Source organism: the organism of the source record quoted next, unplaced genomic scaffold (genome assembly GCF_019419815.1).
Source record: "Pyrus x bretschneideri cultivar Hongxiangsu unplaced genomic scaffold, Pyrus_bretschneideri_v1 Contig24, whole genome shotgun sequence".
In the NCBI taxonomy this organism is placed as follows: domain Eukaryota; kingdom Viridiplantae; phylum Streptophyta; class Magnoliopsida; order Rosales; family Rosaceae; genus Pyrus; species Pyrus x bretschneideri.
In genome coordinates this window covers 3,164,694-3,187,317 of record NW_025999546.1, presented here as the reverse complement: position 1 = coordinate 3,187,317, position 22,624 = coordinate 3,164,694, and the positions used below count along the sequence as shown (strand labels likewise).

Below are 22,624 nucleotides of genomic sequence, written 5' to 3'. Positions count from 1 at the left end.
AAAATCACAAACTAAAACGCTTAAGGATTTACTAAACAAAACACGTATATAAATTCTCAAGGTTTTTCATACAACATATTATAATATCTTTCGATGCATTTTCATGTTTTGAAAGCTTTGAGTAGCAACTTCATTACCAATAACATCAAATGTTCCTCTTTACAGAATAACCATATTAACGTTCATCCTTGATCTCTTATCCAATTTCTCAATCGATTTTCAGAAGTTTGCTAACCTAGAATGCTTTATTACGTCGAATTACTATATGCATTATGTACATTTGTCCACCAAAAAGCTGAGTTGGCATCCGCCCCAATTGGGCCCAAGGTAGTCCATTTTTTGGAAATGTGCTAACTCAGAATACTTTATTACGTGGAATTACTATATGCAATATGTATATTTATCCACCAAATAGAAAGGCATTGTAAAATAATTAGGTACGAGAAATTACACGCACTACATGAATATTACAAAAAGATGCCTGAGGTTTGCAAAATAATAAATAAAATATTTACTTATCTTTCCACGGGTGTAGATCTTGTGGTTAAAGTTTCACTAATTAATCCAACGGCCAAAGTTTCCTTGCATTTTTTTTTTTTTTTTTTTTTTTTTTTTTTTAAATGATTTCGAAATTGCTTTTGGGTCCAACGGTCTTCGCCCTTCTCCCCAAAGAAGCTAAACCCTCGACGTCTTTGAAGCCTGAAATTCATTTCTTCTCTAATCGCCATGGATAGATAGCAGTACCGAAATGGAGGTTTTCCATCTGCTGAAAAAACAGTTAGAAAACTTATCCATGGATTAATTTGATAGTTCATATTCTTTCGAAATTCTAGGGTTTTAATTTCTCCAATTGAAATTGTTCATCCTCGGCCTTTAACATGATTCAACTCTACAATATGAAGGCCCTCCGAATGGTTAATTCAATATTTTCTTGTACATCTGCATCAGAACCTAAAAGTTTTGTTCTTGTTGGTCCAAAACCCTCAACTTTTGTCTTCCAAATCAGTTGCTTTGCAGACCCATCACCTCAGAAATCTCGGAAACCCAGCATGGTTTCAAAGTCAATTACCTCATAAACACATATGGGTTGTCCCCAGAAGATGCAATTTCAGTATCCAAAAGGGTGAGGCTGGAATCTCCAAAAAAAGCAGAATCTGTTTTGGCCCTTCTGAGAAACCATGGACTATCCCAAACCCAGATATCAAAGCTTGTTAGGTCATGTCCGCCGATAATTTCTGCCAATCCCGAGGAAACTCTTTTGCCAAAGCTTGAGTTTTTCAGCTTTCTCGGTGTTTCGAGGGTGGACCATGCAAAAACTCTGGCTTATAATCCACATCTTTTGGGATAAGCTTGACAAACAGGATTATGCCCACTTATGATTTCCTTAGGAGTATCCTTTCTGAGGAAAATGTTGTAGCTCTTTTCAAGCACAACTCGCGGCTTTTCGTGGAAAGTCAATTCAAGTATCTGGTGCAAAATATTGAGCTTTTGAGAGAATCAGGTCTGATGCCTAAAAACTTAATTAGCCTTAGGACTGAGCTACATGTTTTCGTCGATGCTTTCAGAAGTTCTGGGAAGCCTGCGCATTTTCTTCGATGCTTTCAGAAGTTCTAGGAAACCTGCGCGTTTTCTTCATTGCTTTCAGGAGGATGGGAACCGGCAAGTTTTCTTTGTTGTTTGAAAACCAAGTTTTGGAAGGCCTCTGGCTCGTGGCCCGTTCTTGCCTGCAAGCCAAGCAATCAATTAATGCATCAACAACCAGTTTATTGAAAGGGGGTGAAGAGAAAATCGTGCGATATCAGTACGATATTAACCTGCTTAAAAATGTAAAAATATTATATGTGCACACTTTAGACTCAGAGAGGAGAGGTATATGTCGATTGGCTATTTCAGCGCCATAAAATGAGCAGTTTTCAACAGAAGGAGCTCCATACTGTATTCCCCATCTATACAATTACATGTTGACTTTTGTACAATAATAAAAGATATAATTGGTACTCTTGTCACCTCTTACTGATTAGGGTTTGTACTGCTATTTGCAATAATGTACATGAAGAACTACCATGGTTCAGAGTTGTTACCAAGAAAAATTCTAACATTTGACAGCCTGCTCCGACCATCCTCCACCTAAATTAGGTTACAGTCCGCAGCATCTTCCTCTAGAAAGGTTAATGAATCAGATGGTTGCCTCCGTAATGGACGACCCTGCAGTATCCAAATAAAGATGTTTACTCGACTGCAATTGTACTCACATGTCACCACACATACAACTAGAAAACATGCCTAGGTAGAGCATGTGATCTCACAGTTCCAATGGATCACTCTCTGGCGAATAAGACGTTCACAAGCTGTGACAACATGCCAATGTTCAGATAATATGTGGTGTGGACATGATCTTTCTCTTTAAGGAGGGTGTGGAAATTCCAACAAAGGTTCAGGGAAGGTTTGTGTGACAGTTTTGATGTAAATGTAGGGAAAGAAATCACAGCTTTACCTCCAGATCGATTCTTCTCCCTCTTCGCCTCCACATCAAATCGTGAAATCCTGTTTCTTCCCATATCCATTTCAATATGCCAACACAAGTGCTTTCCTTTTCCATACCCCAGCTCTATATGATATTCCTAAACTCATAGAAGAAATTATAGTTGATCGATTGATCTTAGAAAACAAGAAAAAGGATCATGAAATGAAATATAATTGGTGCAACTACTTAAATAGTTCTCATTAACAAATAGATTGCATTAGCATTAACTTATACATGAGCTATTCACTTTATTATGTGTATGTTTAACAATCTCGACTTTTTTTTTCTATTAATGAATATGATCAATGTCCATGAGACTCTCACTATCTCCGTCTCTCTTTATCTCAATTAAAGAGAGAAAAAAAGAAAAAAAAAAGTTTTTATGAGCGTTTCAGAAACAATTCTGAAGAAACTAAAGTGAAATGAAACTCACTTACAGGCTTACAACTCATCTGCGGTGTTCAACATAAGGAATAGTTCCTGTTAAATGTGTAGTGCAGCAACCACCCACCTGTTCTAGTAACATAATTTGCTGACTTCCAAGAAGCGGAAGCATAAAGGCAGTGCTCCAAGGAAACCCGAACCTCATTTGTTTTGTGGTCATTGTCACCTAATCTCACTTCCACAGCTGTGTGTGTACAAAAACATATCTTAACCCACTCGAAGATGGCAGCGACATGAAGAGAAAATGAAAAGCCATGTTGCTTGTCTTGAAAATAAGGCAGTATACAAATAAAACATCATTCCAGGGATACCTATCCAATTGAAGGAGCATCATATTCACTCCAAACGGCAGGAGAACCATTCCTGGATGATGGATGTTAAAATTGTTGGCCTTAGATAATCCTATCTTTACAATTCCACAGTTTGCTCTCTGCATCAGTAAAGCCAACAAACACATTAGTGACATAATCTTGACCTGACTCAGAGCATAGTTGAACTTCGCGGTCCACATTTCACTAATAAATAAGCTGAAATGATTAAGCTAAATTCTACAGATAGATGTAACATATTTATAAAAGCCTCAATAATAATTCCTTACATTTTTCCCTTAATTTTCGATTTTATCATGGCCGTCGAACTCTGAAAGTTGGAACAGAATTTAAACATGACTTGACAGGGAAATATAGCAAAGTGAAAGTTTTAGAAAGAGCAATCACTTGAGGTGTACCAAGATGCAAAAAAAATAAAAAATAAGAAAATGTTGGAACCAGTTTTCCTGAATTGCTTATTCCTAAATATTGAGTAAACAACTCCTGTAGTGAAATTCATATTGACATGGATACGGCCACCTGTACACATGAGTTGATCATCTTTTCATTACGAAAACCATTTCATCCAAAATGTGCAGCATATTCATGCAAGGAACTCAGAAACAAAAGGAGATCCATGTGCTTTTCTTTCACCATTCATTGAATTCAAAATCCTTGAGTATGCAACTGCACGACCATAAAACAAGAAAATCAGTTGAATCTTAAATAACCATGGTAATTTTGGTTAGTCTTCCAGAGGTGGATGTTATAACTTTTGGAATTATGTGAAAAGAAGATAAGAATAATAAGGTTCAAATCTTATTCATTCAACTGGTAATGTGCAAAGTATTAAATTAGAACCGTAATTTTAATTGCCAAATGCAAGGTATTAAAGTTCACAAGAATTAGAGGCAAGTTTTACCTTCACATGGTTTTGCTGGTTCATCATCAAATTAAGAAAATGCTTGTTTCTTCTCATACCTCGTCTCAGAAGGATGCCCTAAATTCAAAGATGAAGATACTGTAAATTAACGAGTGATCTTAGAAACAAGCATATGCATGCTGATTTGAATAGGTCCAGCCTAATTGGTACAGTTTTTTCAAATTAATTCCAGTTTATTATGTGTGCAAGTTTGACAATCTGGATCTGGATCTTTTCCTTAAGATGAATATGCATTCCACCACATTCAAATCACATCACTACGAAAAGAAAAAAAAACATCATCCAGGAGTTACCTCGTCTCATTCAGGAGAATCATATTCATGATGACAGATAGCCAAAGCACAACTGGACGACTAGTAATTAATGTAAGGTAACACCTGTTGCCCATGGATGAAATTGTCTTGGAATTTAAAGATACATGGTTTTACAGGGGAGAACAAACACGAAATGAAGGTGGAAGGGTAGCGTAGTTGAATTAAACAATTAAAAACCGATTGATTGATTAATTAATTAATTAATTAATTAAACATGGTATAAAATGACAGTAAACAATTGAAGAGAAACTTTTACAGTATCTGAAATCTTGGCTATGGAATGAAACAGGTTATTGTATGAAAAATTGTGCTACGTAAGTACCTAAATTTGACTTGAGATCTCAAATGATGACTTCGTCATCTATTTGTATGCAAGGTATGTGAGCTATCTGGCTCCACTCTTCTCCCGTCTTCTCCTGACACCTCATCCTCAGAGAAGGATTGCACTTGATTCTCAAAAAAGAAAGTAATGCCGGCAAACCATCTTTTGGCAGGAATTCAAGACTATCACAGCTTCTACTTTTGAGCTTTTGAAGACAAGTGAGGTGTTGAAGTCCCTTTCACTCCAAAGATTTCAGAACTTTTGTTCCATAGATTTGAGAGTGTAAGAGTGGAAGGGAGTAGCTGTTCCTTGAGCAACATCTCCAACAGATCCTTGTAACCACCGATCCCAAATGTTTGAAGGAAGACAAGTCGTTGCAAACCCCACTCCACTAATGGCCTGCCCTCAGTCTCCTGTATGAACACTGGAGTACTGTCCAGGCCATCCACTTTGTCCACTTCCCCAACGCGATTGTTCTTGAAGAACAGATTCAGCTTGGGACTTTTCAATTTTAAAAAACTAGAGTCAAAAGAAACAAGAAAAAAAAAAAGAGATTTCAAGTGAATTGGAAGTTCAGGAATGCCTTAGCATCCAAAAAAAAAGGGCACATAAAATCAATTAAGACAAGTTTAGATCAACATAATATATAATAGAACAAAAGTAAGAACTACCTCTCTAAAAGTTTCACAGAACTTAAAAAATTGGAGACAATTTCCCACATCCTCAGCAACTAATGGTGCCTTGAGGTAGGGGAAGCTCAAGATCAGCCTCTCTGCTCTCAATGGGACGTTCCTGGAGGTGAATCAACACACATTGCCTGCAAAAACTCGAGACCATAAGTCCTCTTAAACCGAACTAAAACCAACCAACAACAATATCAATATGCGTTAAAAGAAAAAAAACAGCACCACCATCTCTGCTGCCAAAATCAACCGCTTGAGTCTCAATATTCCCTGGCCATTCCTTGACTTTACGATGCTTTCTGACTGCCTTGGCACTGACATCCTTATTGCTCATAGCAGCAGCACCATCTCTGCTGCCATTACACATTTCCATCAACTCTTCCTAATTCATTTTCTTAGTTTCCTGCTCATCAGATTTCGGAGATGCATCCAAGTTCATATCTTTGCTTCCATTAAGAGACTTCTCCTTCCCTCGTTTTCTTGGTGACAACACTGGTTTCCCATCAAAACTCGAGGGCATAAACCCACTTAAACGTCACTAAAACCTTGTTCAAAGCCATACGTTTTTCACAAACCATCCTTGCTTTCAACATCCATCTCCCCTTGTTTCTTCTGCATGTACATAGTCAAAGGGATTGCTCATATTTAATTAGATTCCAATTGTAATCGAATGCCACCGCACATATAGAAAACATGCCCCTTTGTCCTGGGATAGCTCATAACATCCCCAATGGTCTCTCAGTTCCCTTGGAACACTTCCAGAGAATAAGATGCTCACAGGCTGTGACAATAGGCACAATTTCAGATGAAAATAAAAGTGCAGGATCTTTTACTTTAAGGAGAGTATGTGGACATTCCAACAAAGATTCATGGAAGGTTTGTACACAGTTAATGTAGTGAAAGAAGATAGAGCTTTACCTGCAGATCGATGCGTTCTCCCACTTCATTTCCACATCAAATTGTGAAAATCATGTTTCTTCTCATATCCGTTTCGATAGGATGCCAAAACAAGTGCTTTCCTTTTCCGTACCCCAGCTCAACATAAATGAATACTCCTAAATTCAAATACGATGAAATTATAAACAATTGATTGATCTTAGAAAACAAGCAAATGGATCTTAAAATGAAACCTAAATGGTGCAGCTTCTTAAATAATTCCAACTAATAAATAGATTGAATTAGCATCAACTTATACATGAGCTATTCACTTTATTACGCGCACGGTTAACAAGTGGCTTTTTCTTTATATTAATGAATATAATCAATGTCTTTATAACTATCTTTGTCTCTCTTAAACTCAATTAAAAAGGGGAAAAAAGTTGTTTATTCATGAACTTTTCAGAAACAAAGTGAAATGGAATTCAATTTTTGTTATCTGCAGTGTTCAACATAATAAATATCGTTCCCGTGAAATGTGTAGTGCAGCAACCACCCACCTGCTCTTGTAACATAATGTACTAACTTCCAACAAGCGCAAGCATGAGGGCAGTGCTCCAAAGAAACTTGCTCTCATTTTTGTTTTGTGGTCATCGTCACCCGTTCTCACTTCAACAGCGGTGTATGTACCAAAACAGATCTGCAACCACACGAAGATGGCAGCAGCATGAAGGGAAGATGAAAAGGCATTTTTGCTTGTATTGAAAATAAAGCAGCATATGAGAAAAACATCATTCCAGGGGTTACCTATCCAATTGAAGGAGAATCATATTCATGTCACACTGCAGGAGAACCATTCATAGACAATTAATTGATGGACGCAATGGACTTAGGTAATTCAATCTTTACAGCAGAGTTTGCTATCTGCATCAGCAAAGCCGAGAAACACGTTAGTGACATAATTTTTCCCTGAAAGCATAGTTGAATTTCACTGTTAACATTTGACTAATACATAAGCTTAAATGATGCCTTCACATTTTCCCCTACTTTATCATCAGCTTAAATGATGCAATCAAACTCTGAAAGCAAATGGATCAATCCAGTTTATTACGTGAACGTTCAAGTTTGACAATCAGGATCTTTTCCTTATCTTGAGATGAATATGCATTCCACCACAATCAAATCACATAAGTATGGGAAAGAAAAAAAAAACATCATCGAGGGTTACCTCATCGCCCATGTGGGAGAATCATATTCATGACAGATAAGCCAGAGCACGATTCGACGACTAGTAATTAATGTAAGCTAACACAAGTTGCCCTCGGATGATATTGTCTTGAAATTTAACGATACATGGTTTACAGGGGAGAACAAACACGGAAGGGAGATGGAAGGGTAGCGTAGTTGAATTAAACAATTAAAAATTGGTTGATTGATTGATTGATTAAAACAGTATAAATGACAGCAAACAATTGAAGAGAAACTTGTACAGAATCTGAATCTTGCCTATGGAATGAAAATGGTGCTCTGTACGTACCTGACTTTGACTTTGAGATCTCAAATGATGACTCGATCATCTATCTCGATGCAAGGAATGTGAGCTATCTTGCTCCACTCTTCTCCCGTCTTCTCCTGACACCTCTTACTCAGAGAAGGACATTTTTTTATTCTCAGAAAAGAGAGCGATGCCGGCAAACCCTCGTTTGGCAGGAATTCGAGACTATCACACCAGCTAATTTCGAGCTCTTGAAGACAAGTGAGGTGTTGAAGTCCCTTTCCCTCCAAAGATTTCAGACTTTTCATTACATAGATTTGGAGAGTGTGAAGAGTGGTAGGCAGCAGCTGTTCCTTGAGCACCGTCTCCAACAGATGCTCGCTGCTCCGGATCCGAAATGTTCGAAGGGAGACAAGTCGTTGCAAACCCCAGTACTCCACTGAAGGCCTCAGTTTCTCACAACCACCGATTGCAAATGATTGTAGGTTGGGAGGCAAACCCCCTTCTGCAAATGACTCAACATTTGGAAGACCGTATATCCGCAACTCTTGAAGGGCGGTGAGGGAGTGTATTCGGTCGGGCAATAACTTCAAATTCTCGCATCCCCGGACTATAAAATGAGCCAGTTTAGGAGTGGGCAATCCCCCGTGGGGAAAAGATACCAGATTTGGACAATTACCAATAACGAGACGGTCGAGATGAGTGAGATTTTCGTCATCAGCTCCTTCTACAATGGCAAGGGATTCTAGATTTTTACTGCCCCTGATACTAAGATTTGAAAGTTCGGGGAAAACACCCAGCGGGAAGGACCTCAGTGAATCACAGCTCTTGAACAACTCCAAATATCGAAGGGATTTCAATTTGGCCATCATCTCATGAGATAGGAATTCTAATCTCCTGCAATTTTGTATTCTAAGAAATGTCAACGAAGTGGGTAGACCATTTCTCGGGAACGACAAGAGTGACGCGCAGTTAACGAGAATCAACTCTCCAAGACAATTGCTGAAGTGCGGCTGCAAGTAATTTGTGCTACTAAAAATTTGAACCTTAAGCCTCCAAAGCGAGGACAGCGACTCCGTCTCTAGTAACGACGAGAGACCAGGGCATCCATTTATCGTCAGGCTTCGAAGAGATCGTCGCAAGGACTCAGTGTTAACGATGAGAGACCAGGGTATCCATCTAGTTCTGGTAGCCCTTTCATGCAGAACCCCGCAGTTGGACACAGTAAGGTTTCTCAAGCAAGGAAGACGATCAGGCAAGTTTCCCCTCAACTTCGGACAATTGCATAAAGTAAGCACCTCGAGACGAGGAAAGCAAGATTGACCACTACCGGGACTCGACAGCCATTCCTCCCACTCCGGCATCTCGTTGAACTCTAGCTTCACGAGAGATTGAAATGGTTGACTTAGAGAAGCTCCATTACCCACGTAGAACTCAACACCAATACTCGCAACAAATTTCATCATTTCTATATAGAGCTCTTTGAGAGCGGGTAACCGCCCAACTGGTGGCAATGAGAAGCAAGTACTACATTTGCTGAGACGCATGACTTGTATGTTGGAGAAGGAAGTGTCTCCCAACCAATCCGGAAACCTGGTTCCACCATAAGATCTGATGGTCAGCTTCACCAAATTTACGGAAGGTTGTAAGCTTTCTAGTACATGCCTCTCTTTAACGGAATCATTTGCATCCTCATGACCCCATGCCAACTCTACTTCGTGAAGATCTTTCTTATCCTTCAAATTGGCCCCCAAGGCATCCATAGGATTGACTACATTTTGCAGATTCAAGATAGATAGTTTTCCTCGAAGGTTCGACAATTGCCCTAGTTCTCCAATGCCACTCGACCCAGTAGATTTCCCCAACACAAAAGCAGTTAATGTTCTCAAACTTTTCAGTCTACCCATTTGCACCGGCATCTCTTTTATACTAGTTTCTCTAATATCAAGAAGACGCAAATTAATCAATTTCCTCATGTCTGCAGGCAATTCAACAAGAGAGGAACAACCTAACAATAATAGAGTTTGCAAATTGTAGAGCTCACACATCGTATTTGGTAACGTTTTAACTGCAGTGTAAGAGAGGTCGATGTAGCGCAAGCTTAAGTGTTTACCAATGTTATCAGGTAATTGAGTTATATTTTTATATCTTGCCAATGACAACACCCGTAAACATTTTTGTGCTGGTAACAAATCCTCTAGAACCTTTATGCTTACATATAGGCTCTTTTCCATCTTTTGGTATGGTCTTAAAGACATGGGAAACAAGGTGCGCAAACACTTAATTTCATCCAATGGCTTAAATTTTGCTACGGTATCAAATCTTCCTCTCATATATGACAAATGCCGAACTCGTTTAGGAACTTCATGTGGCTGTCCCTCACCCAATCTAAAACAAAATTCTCCAAACACTGACATAGCCAAGTCGTTAATGAGATCATGCATTGTGAAACTTGATTTCCTAATTAATGATCTTTGAAGTAGTGATCGTGACAATAGTTCATCAAAGTATCTCCCACCGAGCTCTTCCAATCCTTTACCACTCTCAGCTTGTGGAATTAAACCGAGTGCCATCCAAAGTTGAATTATATTTTCCTTTTCAAATTCATAGTCCTTTGGAAAAATTGAGAAATAAGCAAAGCATTGTTTTAAATAAGTAGGGAGATAATGGTAACTCAATCTTAAAGATGGAAGAACACTTTTATCATGCAATGTCTCCCAAAGATTGTTGTTCAAAATGTGACTCCATTCCTTGTAACCTACATTACAACCTAAGAGACCCCCAAGTGCTTTTGCAGCCAAAGGAAGACCGTCGCACTTGCGTGCAATTTGCTTACCAATTTCTTCCAACTCTGGATGTGCACTAGGATTTTCATTTCTAAATGCATGTTTTGAGAGTAATAACCAACAATCTTCATCTGACAAATGTCTCAAGTAGTGAATAGGACCAGTGTGCACAAGGGATGCAACACTTTCGTTCCTTGTTGTCACTATGACCTTACTTCCCCTCGCCCCATAAGTAAAAGGAGCCCGTACAAGATCCCAATCACTATAGTTGTCATTCCAAAGGTCATCCAACACAAATAGGAACTTTTTCCCCCTCACTTGTTCCCTAAGTTCAACTTGAAGCAAGCTCATATATTGAAGACTGCAAGGTTTTGAGATTATTGATTCAATAAGGGTTTTAGTTACCCTAATATCATCAAAATCTTCGGAAACACAGGCCCAAGCTGTAACATCAAAATACTCTTTTATTTTTTTATCATTGTAAAGGACCCGAGCAAGGGTTGTCTTACCAACCCTGCCCATTCCCACTATGGGGATTACCGATATGTGGCTACTACTTGCATTATCCGATAGCAACATCCTTTTCAACTTCTTTTCATCTCTCTCCCTACCACAAGCACTAAATTCATGCTCAACAAAGGATGTTGTGGGAGTTCTTTGAGAAACTGTTCCCTTGACACCTCCTATAAGACCAAGGAGATCTTTTTGTTTAGCAAGGTGTTCTAGTCTCTCAAATATCACTTCTACCCTACCATTCATGCCTTGATAAAAAGGATTAAGAGAGGTAGATAGGAAGTTCCACACCTGGGTTTTCTTAGTTTGGTATTCAGCTTCCACCTTGGAGCGCAAAACTTCAGCATCGATCTCGTCCAGTAGATCCTCCGCCTCAAAGACAGCGTGTTTGAGCTCATTGAGCCACATCCCCACAGCAGGGTTGACAATCTGCTTCTCCTCTGCATCATTGAGCACTGCATGAAGGGTCAACAACGTCAGCTTCAGTTTTTCCAATAGTGAATGGTCAAGTTTTTTCCGCCGGAAGAAGTCCACGAGCTCGCCAGAAGAAACCTTGTCGCACAGCGTCCGGATGGAAGCAGAGAGAAAAGCCTCTCCGATCAAAGCTCCTGCCATTTCACTCTCTCTCTCTCTCTCTGTTTTTTCTTTTCTTTTTTTTTGGTCTTCAAAGAAGTGTTGAGGTGAGGAAGAGTGATTAATTTCGTTTCGGAAAGAGACGACTTGATATAATTTTTAGTCAATGGTTCAGTGGACCTCACACGTTAATCATAGAGAATTAATTCCAGATAATTTAACTGACAATTTCCTAGTAGTTGGTGGTTAATAATCGAGTGGACCACACGAGTTAATCATTGAGTGTTTATTCCCTATAATTTAAGTGACAATTTCCTAGTAGTTGGTTCGTGTGAGATTGACAGGTTGTAGGCTTCCTTCCAGGACAATAGTATATGAAACTTTGAATCATCTTCTTCTTTGTGATTGATGTATGCATGAAACAGTTAATCATGTCTGTTGTCTTGGTGAACTTAAACAAACAACTCAGTTCCTAATCATATATTCGATTCATTGTTCCTCTAATTAACAGTTCGATCCAGCTTAAAATTTAAGGAAAATTAATAAAAAGAGGCTTGAAAACTTTGAGTTTTAACAATAAGGACAAAATAAAGGGTAAAGTAAGTAATACCAGGTTTGACTTTTTAATGTAAAAATATGGTTTTTCGTTAAAATGAACAGTACCGCGAGTTTTTCGTTAAAACTCCCTAAAATTTATAGTTAGTTTGTGTGCCTTTGGATGGTAATTAACCAGAACATCACTATTGTCCTTTTGATAATAAAAATCACGTTGGGAGTTTGCTCTTAGACGGGCAGATACAACACATGATTAGTCAATTTTATCACCTAATTAATTAAGATTAAGATTGGAATCTTTTGCTTTTTATGTTATCATGTCATGCATTTTAATTAATAGATTGGAGTAATATAATGAATAAGCCTTTACAAATTACATATGATATGGGTAAAAGATTCGGAACAGAGAGAAAGAGACCATTTTTAAGTCACCAATGCAACAATTATTGTTGGCCATAACTATAAGTGCAGAGGAAAGAGACCATCACCAGAGTTCGAATAAGCAATACTAGGTAGATTAAATTTGTAGATTAAATTTATAAATTAAATGATGTGTTACCAATAAAAAATAAACACGTTGATCAACTGAATATGTAAGTAATAATCTAATCATCAACTTTCATGTTATTTAATTTACAAAATTATATGTACAAATTTAATTTATCTAGCATTACCTTAAAGATTATAATATCATTAATAAAATAGCCTGTGTGGAAATCGCCTATTATTGACCAAGTCCACAGCCAACCTAGAGTCTCTCCTTTCCCACTTAATCAAAAGAATTAAACAATGGAAGAAAAAAAAAATAATGTTGGAGAGACGGCATAAAGTTTTCTAAAATAAAATCCACAACATAACAAGGACCTCCCATCAATTGGTGGATTAAAGCTGGGTCTTCTGTTAAAGAGTAAATTGTAGCAATGGTCCCTCAACTTCAACCCAATTAGAGCAATGATCCCTCAGCTTTAACATAATTGAAGAAATGGTTCCTCAACTTTAACCCAATTGCATCAATGATCTTTCCAACATAACTCATTTTGACATAATTCTGACAGAGTTAACAAAATGAACCATAATTGCACATTTTGATGAGTTAAGAAACCAATGGTAATGGATATTTAGTTGGAGGACCATTGCTACAATTTTCTCACTAGTAAAAGAGTGATTTGGGTATTTGAAATTTGATGTAATCCATCAAAAAATGGACCATCTTCCCACCATTAAAAGAGTGATTTTGGTTTAGCGTTATTCTCTTCCCATACTTTGAAAAGATTCCAAGTTCGAATTTATTAAACTCCAAATAAAAACAATGCTCCATGATAACGAAGAAAAAGTTGTATGATTGACCTAATTATATAAATAAGAAGACTCATCATGCCTTATAACCACTCGATCGAGCTCAAAATTTTATTGTCAATTTATGCGCCTTTGAATGGTAATTAACCAAAACATCACTGTTGTCTGTTGGTACTAGAAGTTGCGTTGGGATTTTGCTCTTATAAGGGCAGATACAGCACGTTACGATTAAGATTGGAATCTTTTGTTGATTATGTTTTGATTATATAATCAATAAGCCATTACATAAGATATGAGTAGGTTTAATTTTTGTTCTTTTTCATGCTTTTCCGATGAGCTGGACTGTGAGCTGGCTTGCTGAGTTGGCAGTGAGTTGTATATTCTTTGTATATTTCCATCCCCCCAAGCTCAAGGGAGAACATATGCAACTCAAAAGTCGTTATTATCCGCTTCTATTTTATTATTTTTTAGAGCGCAAATAACAGTTCCCTGTTAGTCAATAATTTAGTAAACCCCACAGGTTAAGCATAGAGTCTTATTCCCTGTAAGTTAACTGACAATTTCTTAGTTTTATTCCCTGTAATTTAACGGACAATTTCTTCGTACTGGTGGTCAATAATTAAGAGTGTATGCATGAAACAGTTAATCATGTCTGGTGTCATGGTAAACTTAAACAAACAACTCAGTTCCTAATCATATACTCGATTCATTATTCCTCCAAATAATTGCTCGATCGAGCTTAAAATTTATGGTTAATTTGTATGCCTTTCGATGGTAATTAACCAGAACTTCACTATTGTCTTGTTGATAATAAATGTCGCCTTGGGAGTTTGCTCTTAGACGGGCAGATACAACACATGATTAGTTAAATTGATCACCTAATTAATTAAGATTTAGATTGGAATCTTTTGTTTTTTTATTTATCATGTCATCATACGTATTAATTAATAGATGGCTTAAATGTTAAAATAGTCACTGTGTTTTAATCATTGGGTTAATTTAGTTTCTGTGTTTTCAATTTGACCAATTTAGTCCTTGTGTTTATCTCCATTAACCAATTAAGTACATTTCCATCTAATTTCAATGAAAAAAAAATTATAAATTTAATAAACTTATTTATAAAATTATAATCTATTTAATTTAAAATATTTAAAATGAAATAACATTAAAAATTAAAAGAAAAATTATTCTCATCTCAACTCTTCGACCTCCTTCCTAGCATTACTCCCTTTCTTTTCTATGTCACAACCTTAATCATTTTTCAGATTAGAAGTTTTGTTTCTTATATGTGTTCTCACTGATTTGCAATTTTTTCTATAAGTAGAAAGGGAAATTATTTCCTATATGATGTCCTTAATTGGTAATTTTAATTACCAAATGCAAGGTATTAAAGTTCACAAGAATTAGAGGCAAGTTTTACCTTCACATGGTTTTGCTCGTTCATCATCAAATTAAGAAAATTCTTGTTTCTTCTCATACCTCGTCTCAGAAGTATGCCCTAAATTCAAAGATGAAGATACTATAAATTAACGAGTGATCTTAGAAAACAAGCATATGCATGCTGATTTGAATAGGTCCAGCCTAATTGGTACAGTTTTTTCAAATTAATTCCAGTTTATTATGTGTGCAAGTTTGACAATCTGGATCTGGATCTTTTCCTTAAGATGAATATGCATTCCACCACATTGAAATCACATCACTACGAAAAGAAAAGAAAAACATCATCCAGGAGTTACCTCGTCTCATTCAGGAGAATCATATTCATGATGACAGATAGCCAAAGCACAACTGGACGACTAGTAATTAATGTAAGGTAACACCTGTTGCCCATGGATGATATTGTCCTGGAATTAAAAGATACATGGTTTTACAGGGGAGAACAAACACAAAATGAAGTTTAGATCAACATAATATATAATAGAACAAAAGTAAGAACTACCTCTCTAAAAGTTTCACAGAACTTAAAAAATTGGAGACAATTTCCCACATCCTCATCAACTAATGGTGCCTTGAGGTAGGGGAAGCTCAAGATCAGCCTCTCTGCTCTCAATGGGACGTTCCTGGACCCTGCGAAACCCTCTTGCAGCCTTGCCCTTGCCCTTGGAATCATTCTCATTCACAGCAGCACCACCATCTCTGCTTCATTACAAATTTCCATCAACTCGTCCTGTTTGCTGCATCAGAGCACTTCACATCTTCGCTCTGATCAAGCGCATTCTCCTTCCCTCGTTTTCCAGGTGAATCAACACACATTGCCTGCAAAACTCAAGACCATAAGTCCTCTTAAACCGAACTAAAACCAACCAACAACAATATCAATATGCGTTCAAAGAAAAAAACCATAATCAACAGCACCATCTCTGCTGCCAAAATCAACCGCTTGAGTCTCAATATTCCCAGGCCATTCCTTGACTTTACGATGCTTTCTGACTGCCTTGGCACTGACATCCTTATTGCTCATAGCAGCAGCACCATCTCTGCTGCCATTACAAATTTCCATCAACACTTCCTAATTCATTTTCTTAGTTTCCTGCTCATCAGATTTCGGAGATGCATCCAAGTTCATATCTTTGCTTCCATTAAGAGACTTCTCCTTCCCTCGTTTTCTTGGTGACAACACTGGTTTCCTATCAAAACTCGAGGGCATAAACCTGCTTAAACGTCACTAAAACCTTGTTCAAAGCCATACGTTTTTCACAAACCATCCTTGCTTTCGACATCCATCTCCCCTTGTTTCTTCTGCTTGTACATGGTGAGAGGGATTGCTCATATTTAATTAGATTCCAATTGTAATCGAATGCCACCTTACATATAGAAAACATGCCCCTTTGTCCTGGGATAGCTCATAACATCCCCAATGGTAGAGCAAAATGCTGTAATCTCTCAGTTCCCTTGGAACACTTCCAGAGAATAAGATGCTCATAGGCTGTGACAATAGGCACAATTTCAGATGAAAATAGAAGTGCAGGATCTTTTACTTTAAGGAGAGTATGTGGACATTCCAACAAAAATTCATGGAAGGTTTGTACACAGTTAATGTAGTTAAAGAAGATAGAGCTTTACCTGCAGATCGATGGGTTCTCCCACTTCATTTCCACATCAAATTGTGAAAATCATGTTTCTTCTCATATCCGTTTCGATAGGATGCCAAAACAAGTGCTTTCCTTTTCCATACCCCAGCTCAACATATATGAATACTCCTAAATTCAAATACGATGAAATTATAAACAATTGATTGATCTTAGAAAACAAGCAAATGGATCTTAAAATGAAACCTAAATGGTGCAGCTTCTTAAATAATTCCAACTCATAAATAGATTGAATTAGCATCAACTTATACATGAGCTATTCACCTTATTATGCGCACGGTTAACAAGTGGCTTTTCTTTATATTAATGAATATAATCAATGTCTCTATAACTATCTCTGTCTCTCTTAAATTCAATTAAAAAGGGGAAAAAAGTTGTTTATTTATGAACTTTTCAGAAACAAAGTGAAATGGAATTCAATTTTTGTTATCTGCATTGTTCAACATAAGAAATATCGTTCCCGTGAAATGTGTAGTGCAGCAACCACCCACCTGCTCTTGTAACATAATGTACAAACTTCCAACAAGCGCAAGCATGAGGGCAGTGCTCCAAAGAAACTTGCTCTCATTTTTGTTTTGTGGTCATCGTCACCCGTTCTCACTTCAACAGCGGTGTATGTACCAAAACAGATCCGCAACCACACGAAGATGGCAGCAGCATGAAGGGAAGATGAAAAGGCATTTTTGCTTGTATTGAAAATGAAGCAGCATATGAGAAAAACATCATTCCAGGGGTTACCTATCCAATTGAAGGAGAATCATATTCATGTCACACTGCAGGAGAACCATTCATAGACAACTAATTGATGGACGCAATGGACTTAGGTAATTCAATCTTTACAGCACAGTTTGCTATCTGCATCAGTAAAGCCGACAAACACGTTAGTGACATAATTTTTCCCTGAAAGCACAGTTGAATTTCACTGTTAACATTTGACTAATACATAAGCTTAAATGATGCCTTCACATTTTCCCCTACTTTATCATCGCAATCAAACTCTGAAAGCAGATGGATCAATCCAGTTTATTACTTGAACGTTCAAGTTTGACAATCAGGATCTTTTCCTTATCTTGAGATGAATATGCATTCCACCACAATCAAATCACATAAGTATGGGAAAGAAAAAAAAAACATCATCGAGGGTTACCTCATCGCCCATGTGGGAGAATCATATTCATGACAGATAAGCCAGAGCACGATTCGACGACTAGTAATTAATGTAAGCTAACACAAGTTGCCCTCGGATGATATGGTCTTGAAATTTATCGATACATGGTTTACAGGGGAGAACAAACACGGAAGGGAGATGGAAGGGTAGCGTAGTTGAATTAAACAATTAAAAACTGGTTGATTGATTGATTAAAACAGTATAAATGACAGCAAACAATTGAAGAGAAACTTGTACAGAATCTGAATCTTGCCTATGGAATGAAAATGGTGCTCTGTGCGTACCTGACTTTGACTTTGAGATCTCAAATGATGACTTGATCATCTATCTCGATGCAAGGAATGTGAGCTATCTTGCTCCACTCTTCTCCCGTCTTCTCCTGACACCTCTTACTCAGAGAAGGACATTTTTTTATGCTCAGAAAAGAGAGCGATGCCGGCAAACCCTCGTTTGGCAGGAATTCGAGACTATCACACCAGCTAATTTCGAGCTCTTGAAGGCAAGTGAGGTGTTGAAGTCCCTTTCCCTCCAAAGATTTCAGACTTCTCATTTCATAGATTTGGAGAGTGTGAAGAGTGGTAGGCAGCAGCTGTTCCTTGAGCACCGTCTCCAACAGATGCTCGCTGCTCCGGATCCGAAATGTTCGAAGGGAGACAAGTCGTTGCAAACCCCAGTACTCCACTAAAGGCCTCAGTTTCTCACAACCACCGATTGCAAATGATTGTAGGTTGGGAGGCAAACCCCCTTCTGCAAATGACTCAACATTTGGAAGACCGTATATCCGCAACTCTTGAAGGGCGGTGAGGGAGTGTATTCGGTCGGGCAATAACTTCAAATTCTCGCATCCCCAGACTGTAAAACGAGCCAGTTTGGGAGTGGGCAATCCCCCGTGGGGAAAAGAGACCAGATTTGGACAAGAAATGATAGAGAGAGAATCGAGATGAGTGAGATTTTCATCATCAGCTCCTTCTCCAATGGCAAGGGATTCTAGATTTTTACTGCCCCTGATACTAAGATTTGAAAGTTCGGGGAAAACGCCCAGCGGGAAGGACCTCAGCGAATGACAGCATTATTTGGCCATCATCTCATGAGATAGGAATTCTAATGAGATAGGAATTCTAATCTCCTGCAATTTTCTATTCTAAGAACTGTCAACGAAGTGGGTAGACCATTTCTCGGGAACGACAAGAGTGACGCGCAGTTAACGAGACTCAAACTTCGAAGGCAATTGCTGAAGTGCGGCTGCAAGCAATTTGTGCTACTAAAAATTTGAACCTCAAGCCTCCGAAGCGAGGACAGCGACTCCGTCTCTAGTAACGACGAGAGACCAGGGCATCCATTTATCGTCAGGGTTCGAAGAGATCGTCGCAAGGACTCAGTGTTAACGATGAGAGACCAGGGTATCCATCTTGTTCTGGTAGCCCTTTCATGCAGAACCCCGCAGTTGGACACAGTAAGGTTTCTCAAGCAAGGAAGACGATCAGGCAAGTTTCCCCTCAACTTCGGACAATTGCGTAAAGTAAGCACCTTGAGACGAGGAAAGCAAGATTGACCACTACCGGGACTTGACAGCCATTCCTCCCACTCCGGCATCTCTTCGAACTCTAGCTTCTCGAGAGATTGAAATGGTTGACTTAGAGAAGCTCCATTACCCACGTAGAACTCAACACCAATACTCGCAACAAATTTCATCATTTCTATATAGAGCTCTTTGAGAGCGGGTAACCGCCCAACTGGTGGCAATGAGAAGCAGGTACTACATTTGCTGAGACGCATGACTTGTATGTTGGAGAAGGAAGTGTCTCCCAACCAATCCGGAAACCTGGTTCCACCATAAAATATGATGGTCAGCTTCACCAAATTTACGGAAGGTTGTAGGCTTTCAAGTACATGCCTCTCTTTAACGGAATCATTTGCATCCTCATGACCCCATGCCAACTCTACTTCGTGAAGATCTTTCTTATCCTTCAAATTGGCCCCCAAGGCATCCATAGGATTGACTACATTTTGCAGATTCAAGATAGATAGTTTTCCTCGAAGGTTCGACAATTGCCCTAGTTCTCCAATGCCACTCGACCCAGTAGATTTCCCCAACACAAAAGCAGTTAATGTTCTCAAACTTTTCAGTCTACCCATTTGCACCGGCATCTCTTTTATACTAGTTTCTCTAATATCAAGAAGACGCAAATTAATCAATTTCCTCATGTCTGCAGGCAATTCAACAAGACAGGAACAACCTAACAATAATAGAGTTTGCAAATTGTAGAGCTCACACATCGTATTTGGTAACGTTTTAACTGCAGTGTAAGAGAGGTCGATGTAGCGCAAGCTTAAGTGTTTACCAATGTTATCAGGTAATTGAGTTATATTTTTATATCTTGCCAATGACAACACCCGTAAACATTTTTGTGCTGGTAACAAATCCTCTAGAACCTTTATGCTTACATATAGGCTCTTTTCCATCTTTTGGTATGGTCTTAAAGACATGGGAAACAAGGTGCGCAAACACTTAATTTCATCCAATGGCTTAAATTTTGCTACGGTATCAAATCTTTCTCTCATATATGACAAATGCCGAACTTGTTTAGGAACTTCATGTGGTTGTCCCTCACCCAATCTAAAACAAAATTCTCCAAACACTGACATAGCCAAGTCGTTAATGAGATCATGCATTGTGAAACTTGATTTCCTAATTAATGATCTTTGAAGTAGTGATCGTGACAATAGTTCATCAAAGTATCTCCCACCGAGCTCTTCCAATCCTTTACCACTCTCAGCTTGTGGAATTAAACCGAGTGCCATCCAAAGTTGAATTATATTTTCCTTTTCAAATTCATAGTCCTTTGGGAAAATTGAGAAATAAGCAAAGCATTGTTTTAAATAAGTAGGGAGATAATGGTAACTCAATCTTAAAGATGGAAGAACACTTTTATCATGCAATGTCTCCCAAAGATTGTTGTTCAAAATGTGACTCCATTCCTTGTAACCTACATTACAACCTAAGAGACCCCCAAGTGCTTTTGCAGCCAAAGGAAGACCGTCGCACTTGCGTGCAATTTGCTTACCAATTTCTTCCAACTCTGGATGTGCACTAGGATTTTCATTTCTAAATGCATGTTTTGAGAGTAATAACCAACAATCTTCATCTGACAAATGTCTCAAGTAGTGAATAGGACCAGTGTGCACAAGGGATGCAACACTTTCGTTCCTTGTTGTCACTATGACCTTACTTCCCCTCGCCCCATAAGTAAAAGGAGCCCGTACAAGATCCCAATCACTGTAGTTGTCATTCCAAAGGTCATCCAACACAAACAGGAATTTTTTCCCCCTCACTTGTTCCCTAAGTTCAACTTGAAGCAAGCTCATATATTGAAGACTGCAAGGTTTTGAGATAATTGATTCAATAAGGGTTTTAGTTACCCTAATATCATCAAAATCTTCGGAAACACAGGCCCAAGCTGTAACATCAAAATACTCTTTTATTTTTTTATCATTGTAAAGGACCCGAGCAAGGGTTGTCTTACCAACCCCGCCCATTCCCACTATGGGGATTACCGATATGTGGCTACTACTTGCATTATCCGATAGCAACATCCTTTTTAACTTCTTTTCATCTCTCTCCCTACCACAAGCACTAAATTCATGCTCAACAAAGGATGTTGTGGGAGTTCTTTGAGAAACTGTTCCCTTGACACCTCCTATAAGACCAAGGAGATCTTTTTGTTTAGCAAGGTGTTCTAGTCTCTCAAATATCACTTCTACCCTACCATTCATGCCTTGATAAAAAGGATTAAGAGAGGTAGATAGGAAGTTCCACACCTGGGTTTTCTTAGTTTGGTATTCAGCTTCCACCTTGGAGCGCAAAACTTCAGCATCGATCTCGTCCAGTAGATCCTCCGCCTCAAAAACAGCGTGTTTGAGCTCGTTGAGCCACATCCCCACAGCAGGGTTGACAATCTGCTTCTCCTCTGCATCATTGAGCACTGCATGAAGGGTCAACAACGTCAGCTTCAGTTTTTCCAATAGTGAATGGTCAAGTTTTTTCCGCCGGAAGAAGTCCACGAGCTCGCCAGAAGAAACCTTGTCGCACAGCGTCCGGATGGAAGCAGAGAGAAAAGCCTCTCCGATCAAAGCTCCTGCCATTTCACTCTCTCTCTCTCTCTCTCTCTGTTTTTTCTTTTCTTTTTTTTTGGTCTTCAAAGAAGTGTTGAGGTGAGGAAGAGTGATTAATTTCGTTTCGGAAAGAGACGACTTGATATAATTTTTAGTCAATAGTTCAGTGGACCTCACACGTTAATCATAGAGAATTAATTCCAGATAATTTAACTGACAATTTCCTAGTAGTTGGTGGTTAATAATCGAGCGGACCACACGATTTAATCATAGAGTGTTTATTCCCTATAATTTAAGTGACAATTTCCTAGTAGTTGGTTCGTGTGAGAGTGACAGGTTGTAGGCTTCCTTCCCGGACAATAGTATATGAAACTTTGAATCATCTTCTTCTTTGTGATTGATGTATGCATGAAACAGTTAATCATGTCTGGTGTCTTGGTGAACTTAAACAAACAACTCAGTTCCTAATCATATATTCGATTCATTGTTCCTCTAATTAACAGTTCGATTAAGCTTAAAATTTAAGGAAAACTAATGAAAAAAACTTAAAAACTTTGAGTTTTAACGATAAAGATGAAATAAAGGGTAAAGTAAGTAGTACCAGGTTTGACTTTTTAATGTA

General features: G+C 38.3%; 1 protein-coding gene across 15 annotated transcripts; it reads right to left on the bottom strand.

Moving 5' to 3' along the window:
* Positions 1-741: 741 nt before the first annotated feature.
* On the bottom strand, positions 742-22,467 carry LOC125478215 (putative disease resistance RPP13-like protein 1). Of its 15 annotated transcripts, none has more exons than XM_048586095.1 (20): positions 18,174-19,040; positions 17,460-17,576; positions 16,696-16,832; positions 15,973-16,558; positions 15,572-15,888; positions 15,369-15,476; positions 15,053-15,130; positions 7,952-11,663; positions 7,222-7,338; positions 6,975-7,114; positions 6,457-6,593; positions 5,764-6,319; positions 5,527-5,672; positions 4,856-5,374; positions 4,199-4,276; positions 3,280-3,963; positions 2,962-3,152; positions 2,495-2,621; positions 2,082-2,205; positions 742-1,724 (listed from the first exon to the last, which is right to left on the bottom strand). In XM_048586095.1, exon 8 carries the CDS (start codon positions 11,614-11,616, stop codon positions 7,972-7,974), a length of 3,645 nt encoding a protein of 1,214 aa, XP_048442052.1. In that variant the 5' UTR covers positions 11,617-11,663; positions 15,053-15,130; positions 15,369-15,476; positions 15,572-15,888; positions 15,973-16,558; positions 16,696-16,832; positions 17,460-17,576; positions 18,174-19,040; the 3' UTR covers positions 742-1,724; positions 2,082-2,205; positions 2,495-2,621; positions 2,962-3,152; positions 3,280-3,963; positions 4,199-4,276; positions 4,856-5,374; positions 5,527-5,672; positions 5,764-6,319; positions 6,457-6,593; positions 6,975-7,114; positions 7,222-7,338; positions 7,952-7,971. The 15 variants fall into 15 exon arrangements, 14 of the variants coding, with proteins under 14 accessions (XP_048442052.1, XP_048442054.1, XP_048442055.1 ...); XM_048586097.1 differs by having other exon boundaries at positions 15,988-16,558; XM_048586098.1 differs by lacking the exon at positions 15,973-16,558.
* Between the last annotated feature and the right edge of the window lie 157 nt (positions 22,468-22,624).

What these genes read in the sequence shown, in the direction of transcription:
- LOC125478215 (XM_048586087.1), bottom strand. Translation starts at nt 22,032, where the DNA reads ATGGCAGGAGCTTTGATCGGAGAGGCTTTTCTCTCTGCTTCCATCCGG. An exon ending in GTTCCCGAGAAATGGTCTAC is followed by an intron (nt 8,844 to 19,052) that starts CCACTTCGTTGA and finishes GAAATGGTCTAC; the next exon opens with CCACTTCGTTGACATTTCTT.